The 23,918-nt window shown below is 37.7% G+C and overlaps 1 protein-coding gene across 3 annotated transcripts in view; it reads left to right on the top strand.

Moving 5' to 3' along the window:
- kansl3 (KAT8 regulatory NSL complex subunit 3) overlaps positions 1 to 23,311 on the top strand; it is a 159,900-nt gene extending 136,589 nt beyond the window's left edge. For 2 of the 3 annotated variants that reach the window (XM_028806093.2, XM_028806084.2), the window contains 2 exons: positions 12,558 to 12,705; positions 22,651 to 23,311. In XM_028806093.2, coding sequence (XP_028661926.1) covers positions 12,558 to 12,705; positions 22,651 to 23,144 — 642 coding nt within the window. In that variant the 3' untranslated portion in view covers positions 23,145 to 23,311. The remainder of the gene's footprint in view (positions 1 to 12,557; positions 12,706 to 22,650) is intronic. The other variant, XM_028806102.2, reaches the window with a different exon arrangement.
- Positions 23,312 to 23,918: the final 607 nt, after the last annotated feature.

The following is a 23,918-nucleotide window of genomic DNA, read 5'->3' as shown; positions in this document are numbered from 1 at the left end:
TGTTTTTTTTGTCAGTGTGGCTTTGACATCATGGACCATAACATGCGTACTAATTCAGCGTGAGTAGGAACACTCAATAAAACTGAATAGAAAAAAATCAAGTGACATTGAGATACCAAGAAGGCAGATTCACCAGCATTTGTGTGGCAGCTTTTAATCCCACTAGATCACAGAATTTCCAGTTGTTGTCTCAAAACACCACTCACATCCACAGTTATTCACAGTGTCGGATAAAAACTAACAGCGTCAGATCTGGGGTGGGGGGTGGGTGTTGTATTGTGATCGTGACTGAGAGAATAAAAGTAAAAAAAAAAAAAAAAACCACGCTTTTTACAAGTACTATAAATTTACACCGACTGTTACAGACACAAATCTAATGTATGTTTTTATAGTATAATATTAACAGTAAGAGCAGCTCACTACTCATAACGGTAAATTTAAGAGGGAGCTGGTTTCGAACTTGTGACCTCTGGATTATAAGTCAGCAGTTCTTACCACTGCACCACAGACGATGTTGTATTATCATTGTACCTTTTGTGAAAGTGTTTATTTGATATTTGGACTTCGGCCTTCACACATTATACATTTCATGTCTACATTTTGTCATTTATTACTAAAACATGAAAAACATTTCTGTTTTAACAGTGTGTTTACATAGATTGTTGTAGATATGGAACACACATGAAATTATTTAGCCTATATAACTCTAGGTAGCTCACTCCCAGATAATCAAGGCTTGAACTAGGAGAACTTCTTGCCGTTTCTGCGATGGTAGGGGGATGATATAGCAGGCTGCTTGCTGGTTCACCCACAATCTCTGAAAGTGCATCTCGGCAAAAACCACCACCCAACACAAAAAAACGACATAAGACCCATATCCCATGCTCCATATAACCACCGCCTTAGCTACTTAGAAAGCTGATCTTAAAATCTTAAACCGTGTATTGCAGATCCTGAAGTTCTCACCACCCCCACACCTCCAACCTTGCACGAGTGAAATAGAATGCCTGCGCTAAGACATCTGGGAGTTGTAGTACAAAGGCTAAAAAGCTAACTCATGTACAGTGCATCCGGAAAGTATTCACAGCGCATCGTTTTTTCCACATTTTGTTATGTTACAGCCTTATTCCAAAATGGATTAAATTCATTTTTTTCCTCAGAATTCTACACACAACACCCCATAATGACAATGTGAAGAAAGTTTACTTGAGGTTTTTGCAAATTTATTAAAAATAAAAAAACTGAGAAATCACATGTACATAAGTATTCACAGCCTTTGCTCAGTGCTTTGTCAATGCACCTTTGGCAGCAATTACAGCCTCAAGTCTTATTGAATATGATGCCACAAGCTTGGCACACCTATCCTTGGCCAGTTTCGCCCATTCCTCTTTGCAGCACCTCTCAGGCTCCATCAGTTTGGATGGGAAGCGTCGGTGCACAGCCATTTTAAGATCTCTCCAGAGATGTTCAATCGGATTCAAGTCTGGGCTCTGCCTGGGCCACTCAAGGACATTCACAGAGTTGTCCTGAAGCCACTCCTTTGATATCTTGGCTGTGTGCTCAGGGTCGTTGTCCTGCTGAAAGATGAACCATCGCCCCAGTCTGAGGTCAAGAGCGCTCTGGAGCAGGTTTTCATCCAGGATGTCTCTGTACATTGCTGCAGTCATCTTTCCCTTTATCCTGACTAGTCTCCCAGTTCCTGCCGCTGAAAAACATCCCCACAGCATGATGCTGCCACCACCATGCTTCACTGTAGGGATGGTATTGGCCTGGTGATGAGCGGTGCCTGGTTTCCTCCAAACGTGACGCCTGGCATTCACACCAAAGAGTTCAATCTTTATCTCATCAGACCAGAGAATTTTCTTTCTCATGGTCTGAGAGGCCTTCAGGTGCCTTTTGGCAAACTCCAGGCGGGCTGCCATGTGCCTTTTACTAAGGAGTGGCTTCTGTCTGGCCACTCTACCATACAGGCCTGATTGGTGGATTGCTGCAGAGATGGTTGTCCTTCTGGAAGGTTCTCCTCTCTCCACAGAGGACCTCTGGAGCTCTGACAGAGTGAACATCAGCTTCTTGGTCACCTCCCTGACTAAGGCCCTTCTCCCTCGATCGCTCAGTTTAGATGGCCGGCCAGCTCTAGGAAGAGTCCTGGTGGTTTCGAACTTCTTCCACTTACATATGATGGAGGCTTCCCCAGATTTCTGCCTCGAGGCAATCCTGTCTCTGAGGTCTACAGACCATTCCTTTGATTTCATGCTTGGTTTGTGCTCTGACATGGACTGTCAACTGTGGGACCTTATATAGACAGGTGTGTGCCTTTCCAAATCATGTCCAATCAACTGAATTTACCACAGGTGGACTCCAGTTAAGCTGTAGAAACATCTCAAGGATGATCAGGGGAAACAGGATGCACCTGAGCTCAATTTTGAGCTTCATGGCAAAGGCTGTGAATACTTATGTACATGTGCTTTCTCAATTTTTTAATTTTTAATAAATTTGCAAAAATCTCAAGTAAACTTTTTTCACGTTGTCATTATGGGGTGTTGTGTGTAGAATTCTGAGGAAAAAAATGAATTTAATCCATTTTGGAATAAGGCTGTAACATAACAAAATGTGGAAAAAGTGATGCGCTGTGAATATTTTCCAGATGCACTGTAGATCCCAAGGTTGCAAAGGATCAGAGTTAATACACACATGTTGCTCGTTATCAAACACCCACCCACCCAACTCAATAAAAGTATACAGAAGTATGAAACCTTAACCATAGCTAGGTGAACTTCACACTGGTATCATTCAGAAAAGTCATAGCGATAGCCCAGTGGAGAAATAAAGGGTGCAGACCTCCATCAAAGCATCACAGAGGAAAGGTGCCGCGAGAGATTCAAAGTCATCTAAAGCTTTGCACGCCTCAGCTGAAGCGTTGTAGAACCTATGTTGACTTCAAAAAGAGTGCATGAGCCGTGCAGATAAAAACAGTAAAGGGGTGACTCCTAACTCTTTCACCCTTCTGATTGACTGTGACAGACTCTGACTTCCTTCTGGGAGCTCTTCAACCCAACACCGTCGGTAATGTCACCAATTAGCTAGGCAGTGAGGCACAACCATGAAGCAAGGGGATGGTGCAAAAAGTGCTTTTATTTAAAACCAACAAAACAAGTGTTCAAATAAATAAATATAGTGTATCAAAATATATCATTAAATAAATAATCCATAAAAACAGGTGAAAAGTGGAGGTTAAACTTCAACAGAAAAATCTTTTAAAAACACTGAGGTTAAAACAATGGCTGGAAGCTGTCCTTTTAAAATCAGCCCGGTGCCTTTCTACTAGTGACTCCCCTGCTTCTCCCATCCAGGCTATGCACCAGGGGAGCTACCCTACTTGCAGCTGACCTTCATTCCACCATCTGATCTGGAGGCTTCCTGATCCCTGGCTTCAGTTCAGCACTCTCCAGACCGAGACTTGGGTTCCCCCAACGGCCATGACGCTCACGCTGGGGAATCCAGCTCCCAAGCCTCCTGACTTCCACTGTCTTCCGCGGTGAGCCATCCTTCTTCTGGTCACTCCCGCTCCTCAAAAATGCTCAGCGGGAGTGACCACAATTGACTGCCCTAGGTATTGGCCAAACACTCCGCTAGGGCCCAGCTGCCTGCACTCTCTCGCACCTGCTATCCTATCCCTGCTTCCTACCTTCTTCTCCTACCACATCTGTTTGTCTTTTCTTCTTTCTCTATTCATCCTCCCCTGCTAGCCGCCTCACGCTTCTATTTATCACGGGGACGTGGATCAGCTGTGGCAATCAGCAGCTCCTGGGAACAATTATGGATACGGACGACTCCTCACCTTTGCACTTAAGTGAGAACCGCCCGTATCACGAAATCCCTGGGAACCGCACGGCCACACACACCACGCCCCCTCGCTAAACTGCAAGTGCGGCGATTATTTATTTTTAAAAAATGGCCTTTTTGACATGAGCTGTGGACCCACTACACCACATTGACACATTCATTGCCCATCTTGCCAGGGCCATTTTAGCACTGAAGTCCTGATAAAAATAAATTTTATGGCCTTCAGAGCAGATCTGAAATTTTTTAGCATCTCGAATAACTGTCAGGCAGACCTAATAACTGATAAAACCGCATTATAATAGTGGGAGAATGAGATGTGTTATTCCGCAGTCTATATACCCTGTGTGCCCTCTCTATAATGGGCTCAAAAGAAGCAAGAGCAGGAAAAAATTTTGGCCAGAGCTGACAAACCAGCCCTTATGCCGACAAGTCTAAGCTTATTACAGCGATGACGATCTTTCATCTCCGTGAGCTTTGCTGACAGTATGTCAGCCTCTCCATTGATGGCAGTGATTTCCACAATATGGCAGGTCAGTCATTGCTTTAACACAGGGAACTTCTTCCTGAAGCACCTGGAAGTGAGCCTTTAAATGCATTCATATCAGCCTGGAGCTCGGTATTACTCTGTTGGATGATACTCTGTAAACAGTTCACCTGGTTCCCAACAAATTTTTTCACCTCCTCAACAAAAGTAGCCATGAAGGGGGGAGATGGCGTCCTACTCTGTGCTGCCTTAAGGTCACAATATCTTTTTATCTGGACTGCTAAAGACGAAACATATTCTTTGCAAAGTAGTCATGATTGGATTTACTAAGGAAAGCTAAAACTTTTATGACGTTTTGAAAAAGTTTAGCCGGCAAGGGCAATCAGTGGTGAGCAAAAGGTGAAAAGGACAATAGCAGATGCAGAACTAAGCAGTCATTAGCAACCTGCGTCACGTGATCCTCCAGTTTGTTGCATTCAATTTTTGTATTATATCTTGATGCGTCTATGCAACAGAGTCTGTCTCGCCACAGTGTTGAACTTAAAACATGTTTTATCATTCCACAAACCTTATTTGTCGGCTGCTTCAAACAGCATCGTAAATAACCAGTTTTTCAATGTTGGTGCCAGACTTTTTTTTACCAGTCCTTTTTAGAGGATCACTTGTCATTTTTTTTTAAGAATTTTCTTTTTGAATATTATTCAGGTTATGTGTAAAAATGGGATTTTCTTACTGAGTGTACGATTAATTATTTTTTTCTGTGCTGTGTGATGAAGTGGACCACATTTTATTACTTTCTTGTATTAATCCTGTCTCTACTAAAGTAGGCACTTTAAGAATAAATGTATTATCTGTCTTAAATACTAATATTAAAGGGACTTGGTTGATTACAGTTTTTGCTTAGCTTTTTTCATATGATTAGGCATCATAAGACATTTTACAAAGCATAAAAAATTGTAAGATAAAAGAACTACATATAGATCATTAAATCAAAGAAGAAAAGTTTTATTTAAAAGATTGTTATTATTGGTAATAACAAATGAGACATAGCATCTTTCATCACTGTGGCCAACTGGAGAAAACAGTCCTGTCTGTAGTTTCAGTTCAGAACCTTAAAACCTTGAATCACCTAAGCTCTTAATGGTTCTGAGCTCTTAGTTGTTCAACAGCAGTTTGTGCATCTGAGTCTGTGTCTTATTTTCAGAAAATTATACTGGTACCGATATTTAAGAATAAGGGGGATGTGCAGGACTGCAGTAACTACAGGGGAATAAAATTGATGAACCACAGCATGAAGTTATGGGAAATAGTGGAAGCTAGGTTAAGAAGTGAGGTGATGATTAGTGAGCAACAGTATGGTTTCGTGCCAAGAAAGAGCACCACAGATGCAATGTTTGCTCCGAGGATGTTGATGGAGAAGTTTAGAGAAGGCCAGAAGGAGTTACATTGCATCTTTGTGGACCTGGAGAAAGCATATGACAGGGTGCCTCGAGAGGAGCTGTTGTATTGTATGAGGAAGTCAGGAGTGGCAGAGAAGTACGTAAGAATTGTACAGGATATGTACGAGGGAAGTGTGACCGTGATGAGGTCTGCGGTAGGAGTGACGGATGCATTCAAGTTGGAGGTGGGATTACATCAGGGATCGGCGCTGAGCCCTTTCTTATTTGCAATGGTGATGGACAGGTTGACAGATGAGATTAGACAGGAGTCCCCGTGGACTGATGTTTGCTGATGACATTGTGGTCTGTAGCGATAGTAGGGAGCAGGTTGAAGAGACCCTGGAGAGGTGGAGATATGCTCTAGAGAGGAGAGGAATGAAGGTCAGTAGGAACAAGACAGAATACGTATGTGTAAATGAGAGGGAGGTCAGTGGAATGGTGAGGATGCAGGGAGTAGAGTTGGCGAAGGTGCATGAGTTTAAATACTTGGGATCAACAGTACAGAGTAATGGGGATTGTGGAAGAGAGGTGAAAAAGAGTGCAGGCAAGGTGGAATGGGTGGAGAAGAGTGTCAGGAGTAATTTGTGACAGACGGTTATCAGCAAGAGTGAAAGGGAAGGTACAGGACGGTAGTGAGACCAGAATATGTTATATGGGTCGGAGATGGTGGCACTGACCAGAAAGCAGGAGACGGAGCTGGAGGTAGTAGAGTTAAAGATGCTAAGATTTGCTCTGGGTGTGACAATGATGGATAGGATTAGAAATGAGTACATTAGAGAGTCAGCTCAAGTTGGACGGTTGGGAGACAAAGTCAGAGAGACAAGATTGTGTTGGTTTGGACATGTGCAGAGGAGAGATGCTGGGTATATTGGGAGAAGGATGCTAAGGATAGAGCTGCCATGGAAGAGGAAAAGAGGAAGGCCTAAGCAAAGGTTTATGGATATGGTGAGAGAGGACATGCAGGTGATGGGTATAACGGAACATGTTACAAAGGACAGAAAGATATAGAAAAGAAGATCCGCTGTGGCAACCACTAACAGGAGCAGCCAAAAGAAGAAGAACATTTGTTTAAGTTTAAAAAAAGAGATGAGCATTTTAATTTATGAAATTTAGGATTTCAACAGGTCCTTTTCTCTAGACTATGCACTATTGTATCACTATCACTTCTGAGTACATGAATTTATCGATGTATCCAGAATCAAATTTTTTTCTATTATGTAATTGTGTTTTTATGGGGTTTTGCCACAGTGGCACAGACTAGTGTTGTTTCCTTTTAGAGCCCTTGGTTTCAATTTCAGCCTGAACACGTTATCTCTGTAAGTACTTTGGTTCTTTTCCTACAACACAAAGGCACAGTAGCTTGAGTAATTGGCAAATTTTAGTTGGCCCAGTTTAAATGAGTATGAGTTTTGCGGGCTGATTAACGGACAGTGACGTTGCGAGTTCTGCTCCATGCTCCCACAACTCTTCTGGGAGTCTTTCAACCCAACACTGTCGGTAATGTAACCGGATTAGATGGAAAATGAGGACACCATACGAAGTAAGCGGAAGGTGCAAAGTGCAAAAGTGCTTTTATTACAAAAATTAAAACCAACACGGTGTCCAAATAAAGTGTAGTGCTCAAAGCATCAATACATAAATAATCTGTTAAAGCAACAAGTGGAGGTTAAAATCCCAATAAATAATTCCATTTAAAAACAAGGTTAAAATACTGGCTGGAAGCATTCCCTTCTTTAAAAACCTGGTGCTTTCTTCTTTCTTTCTACCTGGCGGTTCCCCTGCTTCTCCCATACAGGCCATGCAACAGGGGAGTTGCCCTATCAGCAAGTGCAGCTGCCTTCTGCTCTGGTCTGGTAGCCTTCCATTCCCTAGCTACGTAGAGCTCCAGTCGGACCGAGACTTGGGTTCCCCAGTGGCCGGGGCGCTCATGCTGGGACTCATCTCTCCCAAGCCTCCATGACTGCCACTGTCGTTCACGGCGAGTCATCCACTCTGCCAGTCACTCCAGCTCCCACAAACTGCTCAGCTGGAGCGACCACTTCATTCTGCCCCCAAGTGTCAGTCTAACATTCCTCCTCAGGATCTCTCCTACCAGCTGCATACAACTTCCCACAAGCCTGCTCTCGCTTGCACCAGCTCTCCTTCTCCAACCTTCTTCTCCCTTAACCTCCATCCTTCTCTTTTTAGATCTCTCCTCTGCACTCATGCTTCTCCTGTTTATAATGGAGCAGCATACAAGTGTGTTTGCTTCTTGCCTTATACCCAGTGCAGCTGTGATAATAATAATAAAGGTATTTTTACTTCAATAAAATAAGTATTGCTTTGGGTTACTTATTTCTTTAAAAATAATTAGACTACTTAAAGCACATTACTTTTATAACATGTTATCCTGCTGTTCCCGAGATTGTGCAGCTGAGCTTCACATTGTATTTCTGACCGATGTAAATTTAGTGATTTCTGAAATATTGTGACAGGTTATTTCAACCAGGAGAATGAATCATGTGATCACCTGAGAATTACCTCAGGAAGTTCCTTTTTTGACACTTCTACCTGTGGCTGCTGAAAGTGTGTGTGAAACTAAGCAGGGAAACAGAGTGCAAAAGCTACAGTTAAGGGTTTACATAACCAAATAACTTGGATACTCGCATTGAAATATATGTGTTTCAACCTTGTTTCTCAGAAATCAATAATTCTGTTTCTCTAGCCAGAATAGGGTTTACATCACATTTTAGAAACAGGTTTTCTGTTATGTGTGGGTGTGCGTCCAGATAACCCAGTTATTAAAGTGCATGTAAATCACTAAATTTAAAACTGATTACTAATTTGTGATGCCTGATGTAAGTCTATCTAAAATCACTGTGATTTCATACAGGAAGCATTGAAGTTGGCATAAACATAAAAATGGACAGATCCGAACAATTAAAATAGCAGGAGTTTGTCAATTTTGTTTGTATTTTTTACCAGCTAAGGATGCAAATATAAATCTTTCAATAGTGCATTTTAGAAACCTAATAGAGATATTCTCTGGCAAGCAAGATTTTAAAAGCATGTGGTTACACAAATAGCTTTAAAAGTTTTTTTTTTTAATTAAAAAAATCCTGAAATATTTTGGAATTCAAAAAAAAATCAACAATTCAACATTATAGATATTTTAAATGTTTTAATTTATATTTTTAGCATTGATGTTAAGCAGCATTTTTCAGGTACAGGTGTGAAAATGTCTCAGAATAAAATTAGAATGTGCATATGGCAAGATAAATAAGATTATCCACAATGTTATCATTTTTTATAAACCAATGCTGAAATCTCCCCCTACCAAAATAGCATTCCCTGACTTCACACACCACGAGAATCCCTATATTTATCACACATTAATTCTTGCATTGTAATTTGCTGTTACTATCAGTGTTTATTTATTTTATATTCTATTACAGAAAAAGGCCAAACATTGTCCACTTGAATAATAGTTACTTTTAATTAAAAACTCTTTGAAAGGGATTTTGGCTTTTGAAGTGGCTTCAAATAGGTATTGAGTATAATAAAATTTCACTGGTCTTTGTATTTAATGCAACAATTCTGATATTGTAACATCCTTGCTTCTAAGAAGCATTTACGGTGCCGAGATGCATTAGTCAACCAGTTACAATCTGATCATAACATAGTACATACTGTATACTGTCAAGTGGAAGCATTCAGATAAGTCTCACAACTGAAGAAGCTAGTTGACAAATGGAAATCGAATTCAACTTTGCATATGTAATAGATAAAGCAGAAATACCTTTTGCCAAACTTGGCTGCTTATTCACTTTACAAGAAAAAAAGTGTTTTTATACAAAATGTATAATAATGGTGCCAGATGTGTGGAAAAGGTTGGACACATTGTTAACAGGTTCAAGCACAGATTGGCTGAAATTGCCCAGCTGCTCATTACCTGTATGTTCTTGTTGACAGAAATATTGACATTTTCAGTAACATATTTAGTATTTATTGTTTTTAAGATACTAGGGGGCTCTGCCCCCTGCTCGCTTCTCTCTCCAACCCCTGTGTGTGCGGTACGTGCTAACCACTTCGCGTATTGGGAAGCGGATGTACAATTTAAACATTGATATTTTCATGGGAATTGTTACATATGCGTAATAGACCTAAATATTTTAGAGAGTAATTAGACAACGCAATATATAACTACCCATGAGTGAATATCATTTCTTTCTCTCTAACAAATAAACCGACTTTTTCAAATGTTTGTTCCTGTGATTTGTTAATTGTCATAGCAAAAGCTATTCTAACGGGAAACTGTAAACGTTTTAATGTGAATGGCATACTAAGACCTCCTTTAGTGTCTAATGTTTTCCACAGAAGATGTACTACATTTCCTTTCTTGTCGCCTGTTAAAATTTTACATGTCTGAATTGTTCAACCAATTTTGAATACAGCTAATCTTGTTCTTTTGCATAGCCCATCACTCATACATAAATTACGCAATAACTTTTCGATTCATCCTTCTTTCAACAGTAATTCGGCTGGTAGAAGACTGAACGGTGTTAACGGTTGTAGATATTCTACGTGATAAGTTGATGTTTTCATCTTCCGCACAATCGCCACCAACTGTTTCAGCATAGTCTATTGATACGCATTTAACCAATTTACTGTGTAACCGATCGACAATTTTCGTGTAAATTCATTTGACTTCATTGTTCCTCGGTGCTAGGATTGCCTGTGTACTCATTTCTTCTGTTGATAACCCTTCGGGATGAAATTCTTCATTAAGATTTGGACGTAATAAGTCTTCTTTTATTGGGAACTTAAAGTGAGGAAAACGTAAAAATTTATAAGAGCTGAGAGCGCAGGAACCGTGTGTGACAAAAGCATTCACATGAATGAGAGGTGAGAGGACCGTTGGCATGGGCCGTTAACCGTAAATGGTTGAGGGGAGGGCGGGACTTGATAAAATCACTTGCCAATAGTCTCGTCTTGCTGGACTTGGAAAAAATCTCTTGGAAATAGTCTTGTCTCATCTTAAGATTTTTTTTTCATACTAGTGAGATTTGGAACATGTTAAAATTTTGTCTGTTTTATTTTTTTGTAGCTTGGCAGGAGCCCTAAAAATATTAAACCATCAAAAAAGGTTCTATAAATTAAAATGTCTAATGCCCACTGTGATTTCTTCTGAAGTTATCATGAAATATTATTGAATTCTTTCTGAGTTCTGGATCATTGTTTTAATACATCACAGTTTCCTATGGCCGTTCATCCATAGGTAGAATATGTCAGCTCAAATAAGTGATGTGTTTATGTGACTGTATATGTAAAAAAATTGGAGTTTGAGTGATTCCCTAAATTTTCTACCTTCAGATTACAAGTGCTACTAAAAATAATGAAAGCCTAGAGCTTTGTAAATGTCTTCCTCTCTATAAAGCAGTTATAGACATCCCATCTCTTGCTAGAACTGTTAAACTGTAAGGTAATTCTTAAAGATTGTAAGCATCTTTTGTATCTGTGCATTTGTCAGTGACATCAGAGATACACTTGTCCATTTGATATTTAGTTTTGTTTATGTCAACAGGTGTAAGTGCTCAGTGTAAAGTTGCCTCAGGTCTATTTTTCCTAACATTTTGATAGTTGTTTTATTTCAAAACATTATCATATTCATTCATGCCTTAACTCAATTCGGCATTAATATGTGGTGCTTTTTCCTCTTTCCCCTTCCCCTGTGTTGATTAAATGATACTAGAGCATTGAGTGCCTAAATGGACTTACTAAAGAAAATGTGTTTTGCAGTCTTGATCAACAGCTTATTGATCACGTAATTCATGAAATTTCTGCATTCTTAGTCAGTACAATGCGAACTAGAGATATGTGCCATTGCACACTTTTATAAAAATTACCCGAGACTATGCACAATATGCTTTATATATACAATATCTTAAAATTATAAGTGGTGCTGTACTCAGAGTGGTAATTTCTGGCTGCTGAATGCATCTAGTAGGCAGATTAATATTTTTGATGCTAAAATGCTCTGTGTAGCTGCATTTGCATAGATTTGTTTTTGTGGTATTAATAATTGACTAAAAAGAAAATTAGATCCTTATGTATTCTGAATCAAACCTGGCTGCTGGAGTGAAATTTTTCTTTTTATTGGTAAGCATTTTAGGGGGGTTTTGGTAAAAGTTTACTTTCCTGTTGTTGTGCCAAGTATGCATAATTGGGCTGCAGTCATTTTTTTCATTTATTGTTTCTGTACTTTTGCCTATTTGTTGATCTACTTTTAACTATATAGTAAACTGTATACTTCATACTGTATAGTAAGCACCGGCTAACTATGACCCTGTAGTCAAAAATTGGTTTCAGAAAATGAAAAAAATATATCTTTTTGTTTTTTTTTTCTCTCTCTCCTGCTTGTATGTTTGTAGCAAGGCAAATTGCTTCTGAGGTCATAGGATTTTCCCAGCTACTCAAATGTTATATAGTTTGCAAGAATAGTACTGCAGTATTCATACCAGTTAGCTCAGAAAGTAAATCTAACTCATACTCTCCAATTACTAAAACTAGAACTATATGTTTTTTGCTTTTATTTATTTTAAATGTATTTAAGTACAGTACATTGTGTTAATATATCCTCAGAATTCGTAATACAGTATTTCTAGAGGTCTAATGCTTAACTAATTTAAGTCTCTGACCTTGTTGGTGATCCTTTAAAGAGGAACAACAGTCTAGCTCTGCTTTTGTGAATGCGCCATGTCTCAGGGAATTCTTTGAGTCTCTGGTTAATGGTCCCTGTTTCGATTCTGCAGAGCCACGAGCCTGCGCCAGGGAATGGAAACACCCAGGCTGCCTGCGCCGTGCCCCCTGCCAAGATCCTCTCGCAGCTGGACCTCTGTAAGGTGCCCGGAGGTGCCGAGAAAGGGTCTGGCCTGCCTGCATCATCTTCACCACCCATAGGTGAGGCATTTGCAGCCTGCGCTCAGTTTCCTCTTCTCCACTGCTCTGCTCTGCTTCCTTAAGGTCTTCGGCATTCAGCAAACACGATACCTGTCTGTTAAGCAGGCTTTAATGCTAAGTAACTCTCTGCAATGCTGAATAACCACTAGATGCTGTCTTTTTATGTTAATTTCTTGTAAAGTTTGATTTTAAGGACACAGGCCACCAGTAGTAAAATTTTTATCTCCGTTTGCATATTTAGATGCAGGTGATTCTGATCCTCAGTGGTCTCTAAAATCGCTGTTTGTGTGTGTGTGTGTGTGTTATATTCTGTAGCCCTCATTACTGCATCATTAAGCAATACTGGCTTCCTTGCTACAAGTAAAGTAATAATCCATTCTCTAGCAATGCTGCAATTTGAAGCAAAACATCCTGTCATTCATGTGGCAGAGTTGAAAAATGCATTTCTAAATATTAAAAAAAATGCATGTATCCTTTTTCTAATCTCAAGTATAATGTACCCACCTCTCCTCTATTTTTCTAAGTTGCTAAGAGACATTGCTTATCTCTTGTATATCTGGACGCACACCCACACATAACAGAACTAATTCAAAGGACAATTAATTATGCCATAAGAGCTACAGTGCCCTTCACAATGTTTGGGGCAAAGACACGTTTTTTTTTTTTTTTTATTTACCCCTCTATTTCACAGTTTAAAATTACAAATCTAACAATTTAGATGTGATTAAAGTGCATATTCCAGACTTCAATTTTAAGGGTATTGCATCAATTTCAGTCACACCATGTACAAATATAAAAACACTTTTTATACATGTTTCCTCCCATTTCAGGGTACCATAATGTTTGGGGCATAGCAATGGTAGGTACTGTATATTAAAGCAGTAATTTTTAGTACTTTGTTGCATATCCCTTGCATGCAATGACTGCTTGGTAGAAGTGAGCCTAGATATCTTATGCCTGTACTAATGAAGCAAAGAAACACACCTCAGTAATCACAAACACCTGTCACATTAGTTGTCCCAGACGTTATGGTGCCCTCAAATGGGGGTACCATTTATAGAATGTGTTGTCATTTCTATATGGTGTGACTGAAATTGATGCAAATACCCTTAAATTAATGTCTGCAATGTGCACTTTAATCATGTCTAAATTGTTTGATTTGCCACTCCAGGCTGTGGCAGAAAGGAGTAAATTAATGGAAAATGTCTTTATCACAATCCTCAAGGGAGGACACTTTACATTGTATTTCTTTTTTTCTTTTCTTTTGACCAGATTCATGTGTTATTTGTATAAACAAATAAAAAGTATGATTGTTGTAAATTGTCCATTCATAAATACTCTGAAAAATCATTGTTTGTAGCTGAGGCATTCAGACCTTAGTTTTTGGTTACACCATAGAGTGTGGTGGTTGAAATCAGACTAAGCTTTCTTGTACATTCAAGTTCACTCTGTTTAGCCAGCCATTCTTATTGTTATTCATTGTATGTAAAACAGTATTTATCAATCACCGCAAATCACCAGCACATAAATGACAAATGGTTCTCTGTAATGTATCAAATGGCATATTGGACCACAGTGGAGTTTTGGGAGCCTTGGGTGAATGATGAGATAACAGCTGCACAGCATTTCAAAAATGCTGTGTGGTACCCTGAAATAAGGTGCACAGCTGAACAGCTCACAGGGAATATAGTTTATAACATGCCTGGTCTGTTGTGGCAATTTGTCCCATTGAATGGTAAAGACTAATTTCCATATGATCCAAAATGTTGGCACAAACCAGTGGGGAACAGGAGGAATGGTGGGTGTTCACAAACCTAATTAGTCTCATGTGGTTACAATTGCTTCAGCTAAATGCTATATATATATAGTGGTGTTACTTGTTATATAGTTAATCTACCACATGTAGATTCCTTCAGAGTTATTCCTTGAACTCGATTTAGGGTGTTGTTTTCTTGGTTGTTGTTGACCATGGTGCTATGACCACTTTCATAACTGCAAAGTTAGTTTTCTTCATTGACATTTTATTTTAAAAACAACAAATAAATGAAATTGGATTAAGCTGCCTAAAATTGATTTATAGAATGGTATTTAGGAAACATACTTATGATGGTGGATTTTGAGGTGTTTTTTAAAGACAAAAGCGGTTAATTTTTCTTCTCCAATTTTTTCATCTTAAGGCTTTAGTGCCATTCCTCTAAAACCAATAAAAATTAAGCTTCTTATATATTAAAATGTACAAGAATTTAACACACAGTTGTCAGGAAGATTATAAAACTTGACAAAAAACTTTTATAGGATATATTTTAGGACAGTGTTCCTAAAACCTTTTTACATTATGTACATAATGTTCCTTCTGTTTCATTTAATAGAGACATATATAATGAAGGAGATGGGAGAGAGAAGCCAGTTTTCCATCATTTTAAATTAAGTGTGTATTTAACCCATTTGGATTCTGTTGTCCTCATTTCACAAATTAAGGCAAAATTTCACTCCCTACCTCTTTAATTGCATTTTAATTTAATTGCAATCATAAAATCAAATAGAGGCTTCTGAGAAATAATGCTGTGCTCTTTTTCTACCTCTAATGCTTGCAGTTTTGATAAAAATGTTAGATTTGATAAGCTTTAAACAATAAAGTTTGGCTAGTGATGCAATGTGAATACATACCTCTTGGGTTATTTAAAGAAACTTGAATTTTCTTTCTTTCTTTCCTTCTTTTTAAGTAAGTCTCTTTTATGTACTTTTAATATGCCAACATGATGTTACGGTGATTGGTACTGATGCTTGAAAGACTTAGATAGGTATACTGAAAGTCTTGCTTTTCATCTTAATGTTTCAGTCTTTTGTATAATTTTATGTGCTTTTTGGAGGAAAAGGCATTAATGTGTATCATACATACATGAAAATAATTTATACTATAGCATGTATACTCAAGGGTTATATAGTACTGTAGTAATTTATTACTTATAATGAGATGCATTGCATTTTAGAGATTTGTTGGCCATAGTGCAAAACAAAAACTTGGCATGTTTTAAATTCATGATTTTGTCTAATATTTCAAGATTACCTAGAGAATAAAAGCCATATAGCGAAAGCATTGTATCAATGTTTCAGCAATTACCATTACATTCTTCATGATTGAGATGATAGCCCATACTGTCAAGTACTAATGCCTGTGTAGGACTCTAGTTTATTCCTTTTCTAAGAAAGTCTTCACCCTCTTTCTCAAACCTTCCTGATTTAAAGAAAGTGTTCTCTGTCCTTGCTGGTGGTCAACTGCATACATCAGGCATGTAGCTTCCCAACCTGCAGTTACATACACAGGTTACATACTCAGAGGATCCTTTGGGTTTATTAAGGGAATCTGAACTCCTTTTAAAAAAAAAAAAAAAAAAAAAGGAAAAGCCATCTACCAAGTAAAGACTTTAAAAATAATATCCTTGTACTTTTACCCATTGTAACACCTGACAGTAGGCTCTTTACATGCGCCTCAATAACCTGGCCATTCACAGAAACCTTGTTTCTAAAATGCCATGTAAACCCTTATTCCGGCTACAGAAACTGGATTATTGGCCAATGGGAAACACTACTAGGTAAACTAGGTTACTGTTAAGGTTTTTGTAGCTTGCACTTCTGTGTTGCTCTCTGTCAGCCTGCACATTTATTTGCTTCACACATACTCTCAGTAGCCACATGTTGAAGCTTACGCAAAATAAACTTCCAGAAGGAAATGCTTTGGCAACTGCATTATTCCTTCTCCTGGCTAAAGTAATTTCTCAGTATTTCAGAAATCGCTAAATTGATGTTGATGAGCTGTAGGTACAGTGCCAAATTCGGCAACACAATCTCAAGAGTAGTAATGTAATATTGTAAAAGTAGCTTGTGTTGTATAGTAAATTACATCTAAAAAAATTAGTAAACTAAGGCAATGTTTCTTACTGAATTAAAAGAAAAAAAAATACCTGTATTAGTTTTGTTCCAGCAGCACTGAGTGTAATGTAAGGAGCACATGTACTGGGTCCTTTGCAGAGCGAAATCACACAACCAAGCAGAAAAGACTGTGCTGCATGCAATGTTTTATGATAATGTTTCATCTCTTTTTGTGCAGTTCAATGACATTGGAGCATTTTGACAAAGAAGAACAGCAGAAGATTACTTGCCCATGTAAAAGTGGATTACTAAGAAATCCGGTTTCTGCCTTAATCGGGTTATTACCCTTAATCTTGTTGTGTGTGTGCATGTAAATGCACTCATAGTGAATTTTGGAGTCGCAATTCACAGCTATTGCAGCTAAAACTAACAGTTTTTTTTAGTTAGCATTTATTAAGTTCTTCTATTTTATAAACCCAACATAAAGATGAGATTATGTGAGGCCAGAGGTTGTCCTGGTTATTAATGACGCTAAGCACAAAGAAATAGCCAGCCCCATATAATGTCACTCAATTAAAAGAAACACTTATCTTCATGCACACATACTATAGTTTAGATTTGTCAATCAATCTGTCTCTGTGTTTTTGGACTGTGAGCAGAAATCTAAGTCAACAGAGAAAAGTCAGATGAACACAGAAGAATGTGCAAGTCAAAACAGGAGGCACCAGGCCACCTCGTACATCTGTTGTTTCTACATGGGGCTCAAGTTCAAACATATGCACCTTATCCCTATTTACTACTCAACATTTAGACTTTTTGTTGTAGTTCACATAACTCAAATGTCATTAAAACTCTGAATAAAATAATTTAACACAGTTGTAATTAAGAACTTATATTTGATACTTCTATTAACTTGTCATTTAGATATTTGGGCACAAGAATTTCCACCGAGTAGTCATTTCAGTATACTAATTCTCAAGCATATTGGGACATATTACATATGAAAAAGAAGTAGTAGTGGTTCTATTTTGAAAAGTGTCTTTGCTTGATGAGTTTTCCTGTTAACCATATGCAGGCTGCAGCCTGTGTTATGCCACCTGTGATAAAACCTCTCTCAGCTCAATATATTGTTTCATTCAAACGTTGTACAGTTATAGTGGACAATTTTAACTGTAAAAAGAAAATTGAGAACCAGTTTCAAGTCTTATATTACACTAAGTTGTAAGCACCCTTCTTATCATGGGAGAATTTCACAGGTATTATTTAGATTAATAGACAACACTAAATTGGGTGTGAACACGTTTGAGCGGATGTGATAAACTGATTTTTGGTTTAGAGTTTGGTCCTACCTTGTTCTCAGGCTTGCCACGATAAGCACCAGGTTCCTACAACCCTGAAATAGAGTACGCTGGTGGGATAAGGGATAAGATGATATATAAAAGCTGCATAATATCTAAGTGGCAACAGTACTTCCTAGTAAAACTTTCATGTTTCTCTCATTCTTGTAATTGTAGTATTTCAAGCATTTTCTTTTAATGCCTAAATAATAAAGCCAAGATTTGTCAATCTTAGTTCATTATTTATGGCAGTGTTTCCCAACCTCGGTCCTGAGGGCACACTGTGGCTGCAGGTTTTTGTTCCAACCAGATTCCTAATCAGTGACAACACCTGATAGCACTGATCTCATTTAATTACCTGGTGATTTTTTTCTTTTATTCTACATTCAGAAAAGCACAGCAGCATGATTTTTACATTTATAAGGCATTTAGAAATATTTCTGCTTTTGCTATAAATTTAAATGCTTAACTCTCTTTTGTTGATTCTGTTGGTACATTGTAATATATATATATATATATATATATATATATATATATATATATATATATATATATATATATTACCAAACTTAGTTTTCTAATTTCTATATTGTTCCCAAGAAACACAACTTGGGAAATAACACATCACTAAATTAGCCCAGGAGTCCAATTAAAAACAGAAGCTGGTTGGAACAAAAACCTGCAGCCACAGTGTGCCCCCAGGACCAAGGTTTGGAAACACTGATTTATGGCATAAGAAATGCAAGGAGTTGAAGGGATAGTGTGTAGGTATAACAAATATTCTGTTGATTTATCAGTTCATGAATTTCATAGACCCTTTATGCCTATTTAGAAAGTTTTTGACTTAACAGCAGATTGATGCTTTTAAAAACTAAAATGATCGAATATTACAGATTTGTGAGTGGCAAAAGTATGTGAACCTCTAGGATTAGCAGTTAGTTTAAAGGTGGAATTAGAGTCAGGTGTTTTCAGTCAATGGGATGACAATCAGGTGTGAGTGGGCACCCTGTGTTATTTAAAGAACAGGGATCTATCAAAGTCTGCTCTTCACAACACACGTTTGTGGAAGTGTATCATGGCACGAACAAAGGAGGTTTCTGAGGACCTCAGAAAAAGAGTTGTTGATGCTTATCAGGCTGGAAAAGGTTGCAAAACCATCTCTAAAGAGTATGGACTCCACCAATCCACAGTCAGACAGATTGTGTACAAATGGAGGAAATTCAAGACCATTGTTACCCTCCCGAGGAGTGGTCGACCAACAAAGATCACTCCAAGAGCAAGGCGTGTAATAGTCGGCAAGGTCACAAAGGACCCCAGGGTAACTTCTAAGCAACTGAAGGCCTCTCTCACATTGGCTCATGTTCATGAGTCCACCATCAGGAGAACACTGAACAACAATGGTGTGCATGGCAGGGTTGCAAGGAGAAAGCCACTGCTCTCCAAAAAAACATTGCTGCTTGTCTGCAGTTTGCTAAAGCTCACGTGGACAAACCAGAAGGCTATTGGAAGAATGTTTTGTGGACAGATGAGACCAAAATAGAACTTTCTGGTTTAAATAAAAAGCGTTATGTTTGGAGAAAGGAAAACACTGCATTCCAGCATAAGAACCTTATCCCATCTGTGTCACATGGTGGTGGTAGTATCATGGTTTGGGCCTGTTTTGCTGCATCTGGACCAGGACGGCTTGCCTTCATTGATGGAACAATCAATTCTGAATTTTATGAGAGAATTCTAAAGGAAAATGTCAGGACATCTGTCCATGAACTGAATCTCAAGAGAAGGTGGGTCATGCAGCAAGACAATGACCCTAAGCACACAAGTCGTTCTACCAAAGAATGGTTAAAGGAGAATAAAGTTAATGTTTTGGAATAGCCAATAATAATAATTCCTTATATTTATATAGCGCTTTTCTCAATACTCAAAGCGCTATCCACACAGGGAGGAACTGGGAAGCGAACCCACAATCTTCCACAGTCTCCTTACTGCAAAGCAGCAGCACTACCACTGCGCCACCTGTGAGGACAAGTCAAAGTCCTGACCTTAGGAAACCCACCAACATCCCAGAGTTGAAGCTGTTCTGTACGGAGGAGTGGGCTAAAATTCCTCCAAGCCAGTGTGCAGGACTGATCAACAGTTACCGGAAACGTTTAGTTGCAGTTATTGCTGCAAAGGGGGGTCACACCAGATACTGAAAACAAAGGTTCACATACTTTTGCCACTCACAAATATGTAATATTCGATCACTTTCCTTAATAAATAAATGATCAATTATAATATTTTTGTCTCATTTGTTTAACTGGTTTCTCTTTATCTACTTTTAGGACTTGAGTGAAAATCTGATGATGTTTTAGGTCATATTTATGTAGAAATATAGAAAATTCTATAGGGTTCACAAACTTTCAAGCACAACTGTATTTTCCTGTACTGTTTTAATTTTATTAATAGGTGTAAGATATTTTCACAATGGGCTTAATACTGGAGAGAAATGTAACACGTCTATATCACTCTTCAACCAGGAAATGTATATTTAAATTTGTTAGTTATAAATATCACTGATTCATAATTAATAACATCATGTGGCTGACTCATCAGTCATACACTAATTTTGAATGGTTAAACTTTTTTTTTTTCTTTAACAAAGTTAACACTTCTAACAACTAATTATTTGTTTTCATTTGGGTCCTGTATCTAAGAATTTTCCTGCTTCTTTTAAGACCCTGAAAAGTAACTGGAAAGCCTTTATTGGTTCCAAAAAGCTTCACGGTCATAATTATAATGATGCTTATTGATTCATTGTTTGGACCTAATGCGCAAATCATTAATCCAGTCAGTGTTTAAGAAGTACAGTATGAAAACTTACTTATTGCTGGGTTAATGAATGGCCATGTAACTTTTGTTTATATTGTGTTTAGAACTAGCAATTTTAAGTTCTAGATTTAAATAGTATATGTTTTATTACACATAAGGAATTTTTACAAAATGTGCTGTTGGCATATTTTATTACTATATTTTTTAAATAATAATCTTTAAAGTAGTTTTATACTTTAACACTAGAATTACCAAAGCCTACGAAAAACCTTGTAAATCCAGCCCACCTTAAATCCCTTCTCACCTCTCCATCAGTGTCTTTTGTCTTGTAAATGTGCCATCCCCCCACCGCCACAGAACAAGCACAAAGTTCTCCCAGCTCATGCCTTGATTTTCTGGGAGTAAGGTGCTGGAGTTTAAGAGTAGAAATAATAGATTGTTATTTGGAACACATACATTTCATGTGTGTTCTGTTTCTACAATAATCTGTGTAAGCACATTGTTAAAACAGAAATGTTTTTCATATTTTAGTAATAAATGAAAAAATGTAGGCATAAACTATATAATGTGTGAAGCCTGAAGTCCAAAGATCAAATAAACACTTTCACAAAAGGTTCAAGGATGATTCAACAGTTTCTGTGGTGCAGCGGTAAGAATTGCTAACTTGTAATCAAGAGTCCCCCCGGTTCAATCCTGACTGCCTCATATATTTACCGTTTTGAGTAGTGAGCTGCTGTTATTGTTAATATTATACAATAAACACATACATTTGGTTTGCGTCTGTAACATTCTCTGTCATGATACATACTACCGCCCCCCGGGATCTGACGGTGTTCGTTTTTATTTGAAACTGGGAATAACTGTAGATGTGATTGGTGTTTTCAAAACACCACTCACATCTACAGTTATTCCCAGTTTCAAATTAAAACTAACAGCGTCCGATCCCTTGAGGATGTGGGAGCTAGTATGAATCGTGATCGTGACTGAGAGAATAAAAGTGAGAAAAAAACGCTAACTTTTACAAGTACTATAAATGTACACCAGCTGTTACAGACGCAATCCAAATGTATGTGATTATTATATAATATTAACAATAAGAACAGCTCATTACTCAAAACAGTAAATATACGAGGCAGTCAGGATCGAACCAGGGGACTCTTGATTACAAGTTAGCCATTCTTACTGCTGCGCCACGGAAACTTGTATCATCCTTGAACCTTTTGTGAAAGTGTTTATTTGATCTTTGGACTTCAGGCTTCACACATTATTTAGTTTATGCCTAAATTTTTTCATTTATTACTAAAATATGAAAAACGTTTGTTTTAACAATGTGTTTTCACAGATTATTGTAGAAACAGAACACACATGAAATGCATGTGTTCCAAATAACTATCTGTTATTTCCACTCTAAAACTCTAGCACTTCACTCCCAGATAATCAAGGCATGAGCTGGGAGAACTTTGTGCACATTCTGCGGCGGTGGGAGGATGGAATAGTAGACTGCTTGTCATAATCGGCACATTTACAAGACAAAAGACACTGATGGAGAGGTGTGAAGGAATTTAAGGTGGGCCATATTTACAAGTTTTTTCGTAGGCTTTGGTAATTCTAGTGTTAATGAATTTAAAGATGTTTTGTAAGAGAACATTAGTCTGATCATGTTTTGTGATTGTATTTCTGTCCTGACTTCATAAAAAGTAACAAGCAATGATCTATCTAAAGTGTTTGAATTGTATTTTCATACTGCTACTATATGCTACATGTGTTTTAACTTACTCAGCTATTTCATTATTGAGCATTGTAAGAGCCTCAAGCTTTGTAAAACATGTGTATTTGCCTAGACATCTGCAACATTTTGTGTGTGTATTTCATTTATTTGTTCTTCTATATTTTTCTGCATTACATTAATACCACTTCCTTTTCATTTCAGTGACCACAACTAGCCCAACAAAAACAATCTACGTGATGTCAGATGCCAAGATGTCAGCTCTCACAAAGTCTGTCAAACCACAGCAAACAGAGATGTCTATCAATCAACGATCCCAAGTGACAGCTACTTTCAACAACCCACCTATTGCTAGTTCCCAAAGTTTTGTTGTACCTAAAGTGGGACAGGTGTTGCAGGGCACATCAAAAACTGTAATTCTCACCCCTACACTTGCCGTTAAAGCTGGATCAGTTGTGGACAAAGTTGGCCTGCCTATATATAAACCAACTGCAGCAACCATTGAGACCCTTGGACGTGTCCCATCTGTGATGGATGAAGGCAGTCACATACTTCATACCACGGAAACCATCAGCAATGCTGCTGGCACCACAATTATTACTTTATCAGGCAACTCAATATCTAATACAAAGTCTACAGTACTCATAGGCAATAATTTAGTTGCATCTCAAGTGCCATCAGCTAATCAGCAACCATGAGTACTCTCAGAAATGCCTTGCTCTCAGTGATGCATGGTCCTCATTTTGGATGTTAAAGAAATTCAACTAATAAAGTTTGTTGGATTTTTAGATATCTTCTGCAAAAGCCTTGTTACCATGAGGATTGTCAGTATACATTAGCATCTTAAGGAGCAAATATCTATCTTTTCAACTTAATAGTTGAAAAGGATGTAATGCAAAAATAATGTGAAGCTGCAGTTAAAGTTTTAACTAAATTTCTGTATGCGCATGTTGGAGAAAGGTGATGATGTATTAGCCATTTCACAGCTAGGCTGACTGAACATTTGTAAAATCTTTCTTAACAAGATTACTTTTAGATGGTCAAATTGTTATACATAAAGATATATGCACCAGTTATTAAAAACTACAGAGCCCTATAGAAAACTGCCTCCTCCCAAGCTGACTGAGCGTGGGATATACCAGTGTTTTTTTTTTTTTTTTTTTAAATAATTATTACAAATATTTGTCTTCTGATTAAGTTTGTAAATTAATCTATTTTTGTTAAATATGTGTTAGAAAGCTGTAAATAATCAAACTCATGTTGCAAAAAAAAAAAAAAAAAACTTTATTTTGGATATTCTTTCCTTTTTTTAATTTTTTTTTTTAATACAGATTGTTGAATATGCTGTGAAGAATATTTCTTATTTTAACCAGGAGATTTAAATATTCTTCACATGTATAAAGTATTGCTAAAAAAGTTTTAAAAATATGCACAAATGCGGTGTGTAATATTTTTATTATGTGGTTAGTGTG

This window comes from Erpetoichthys calabaricus, chromosome 1, assembly GCF_900747795.2.
Source record: "Erpetoichthys calabaricus chromosome 1, fErpCal1.3, whole genome shotgun sequence".
NCBI classification, from domain to species: Eukaryota; Metazoa; Chordata; class Cladistia; order Polypteriformes; family Polypteridae; genus Erpetoichthys; species Erpetoichthys calabaricus.
The sequence above is the reverse complement of the archived record's forward strand: the minus strand, read 5'-3'. Positions and strand labels throughout refer to the sequence as shown.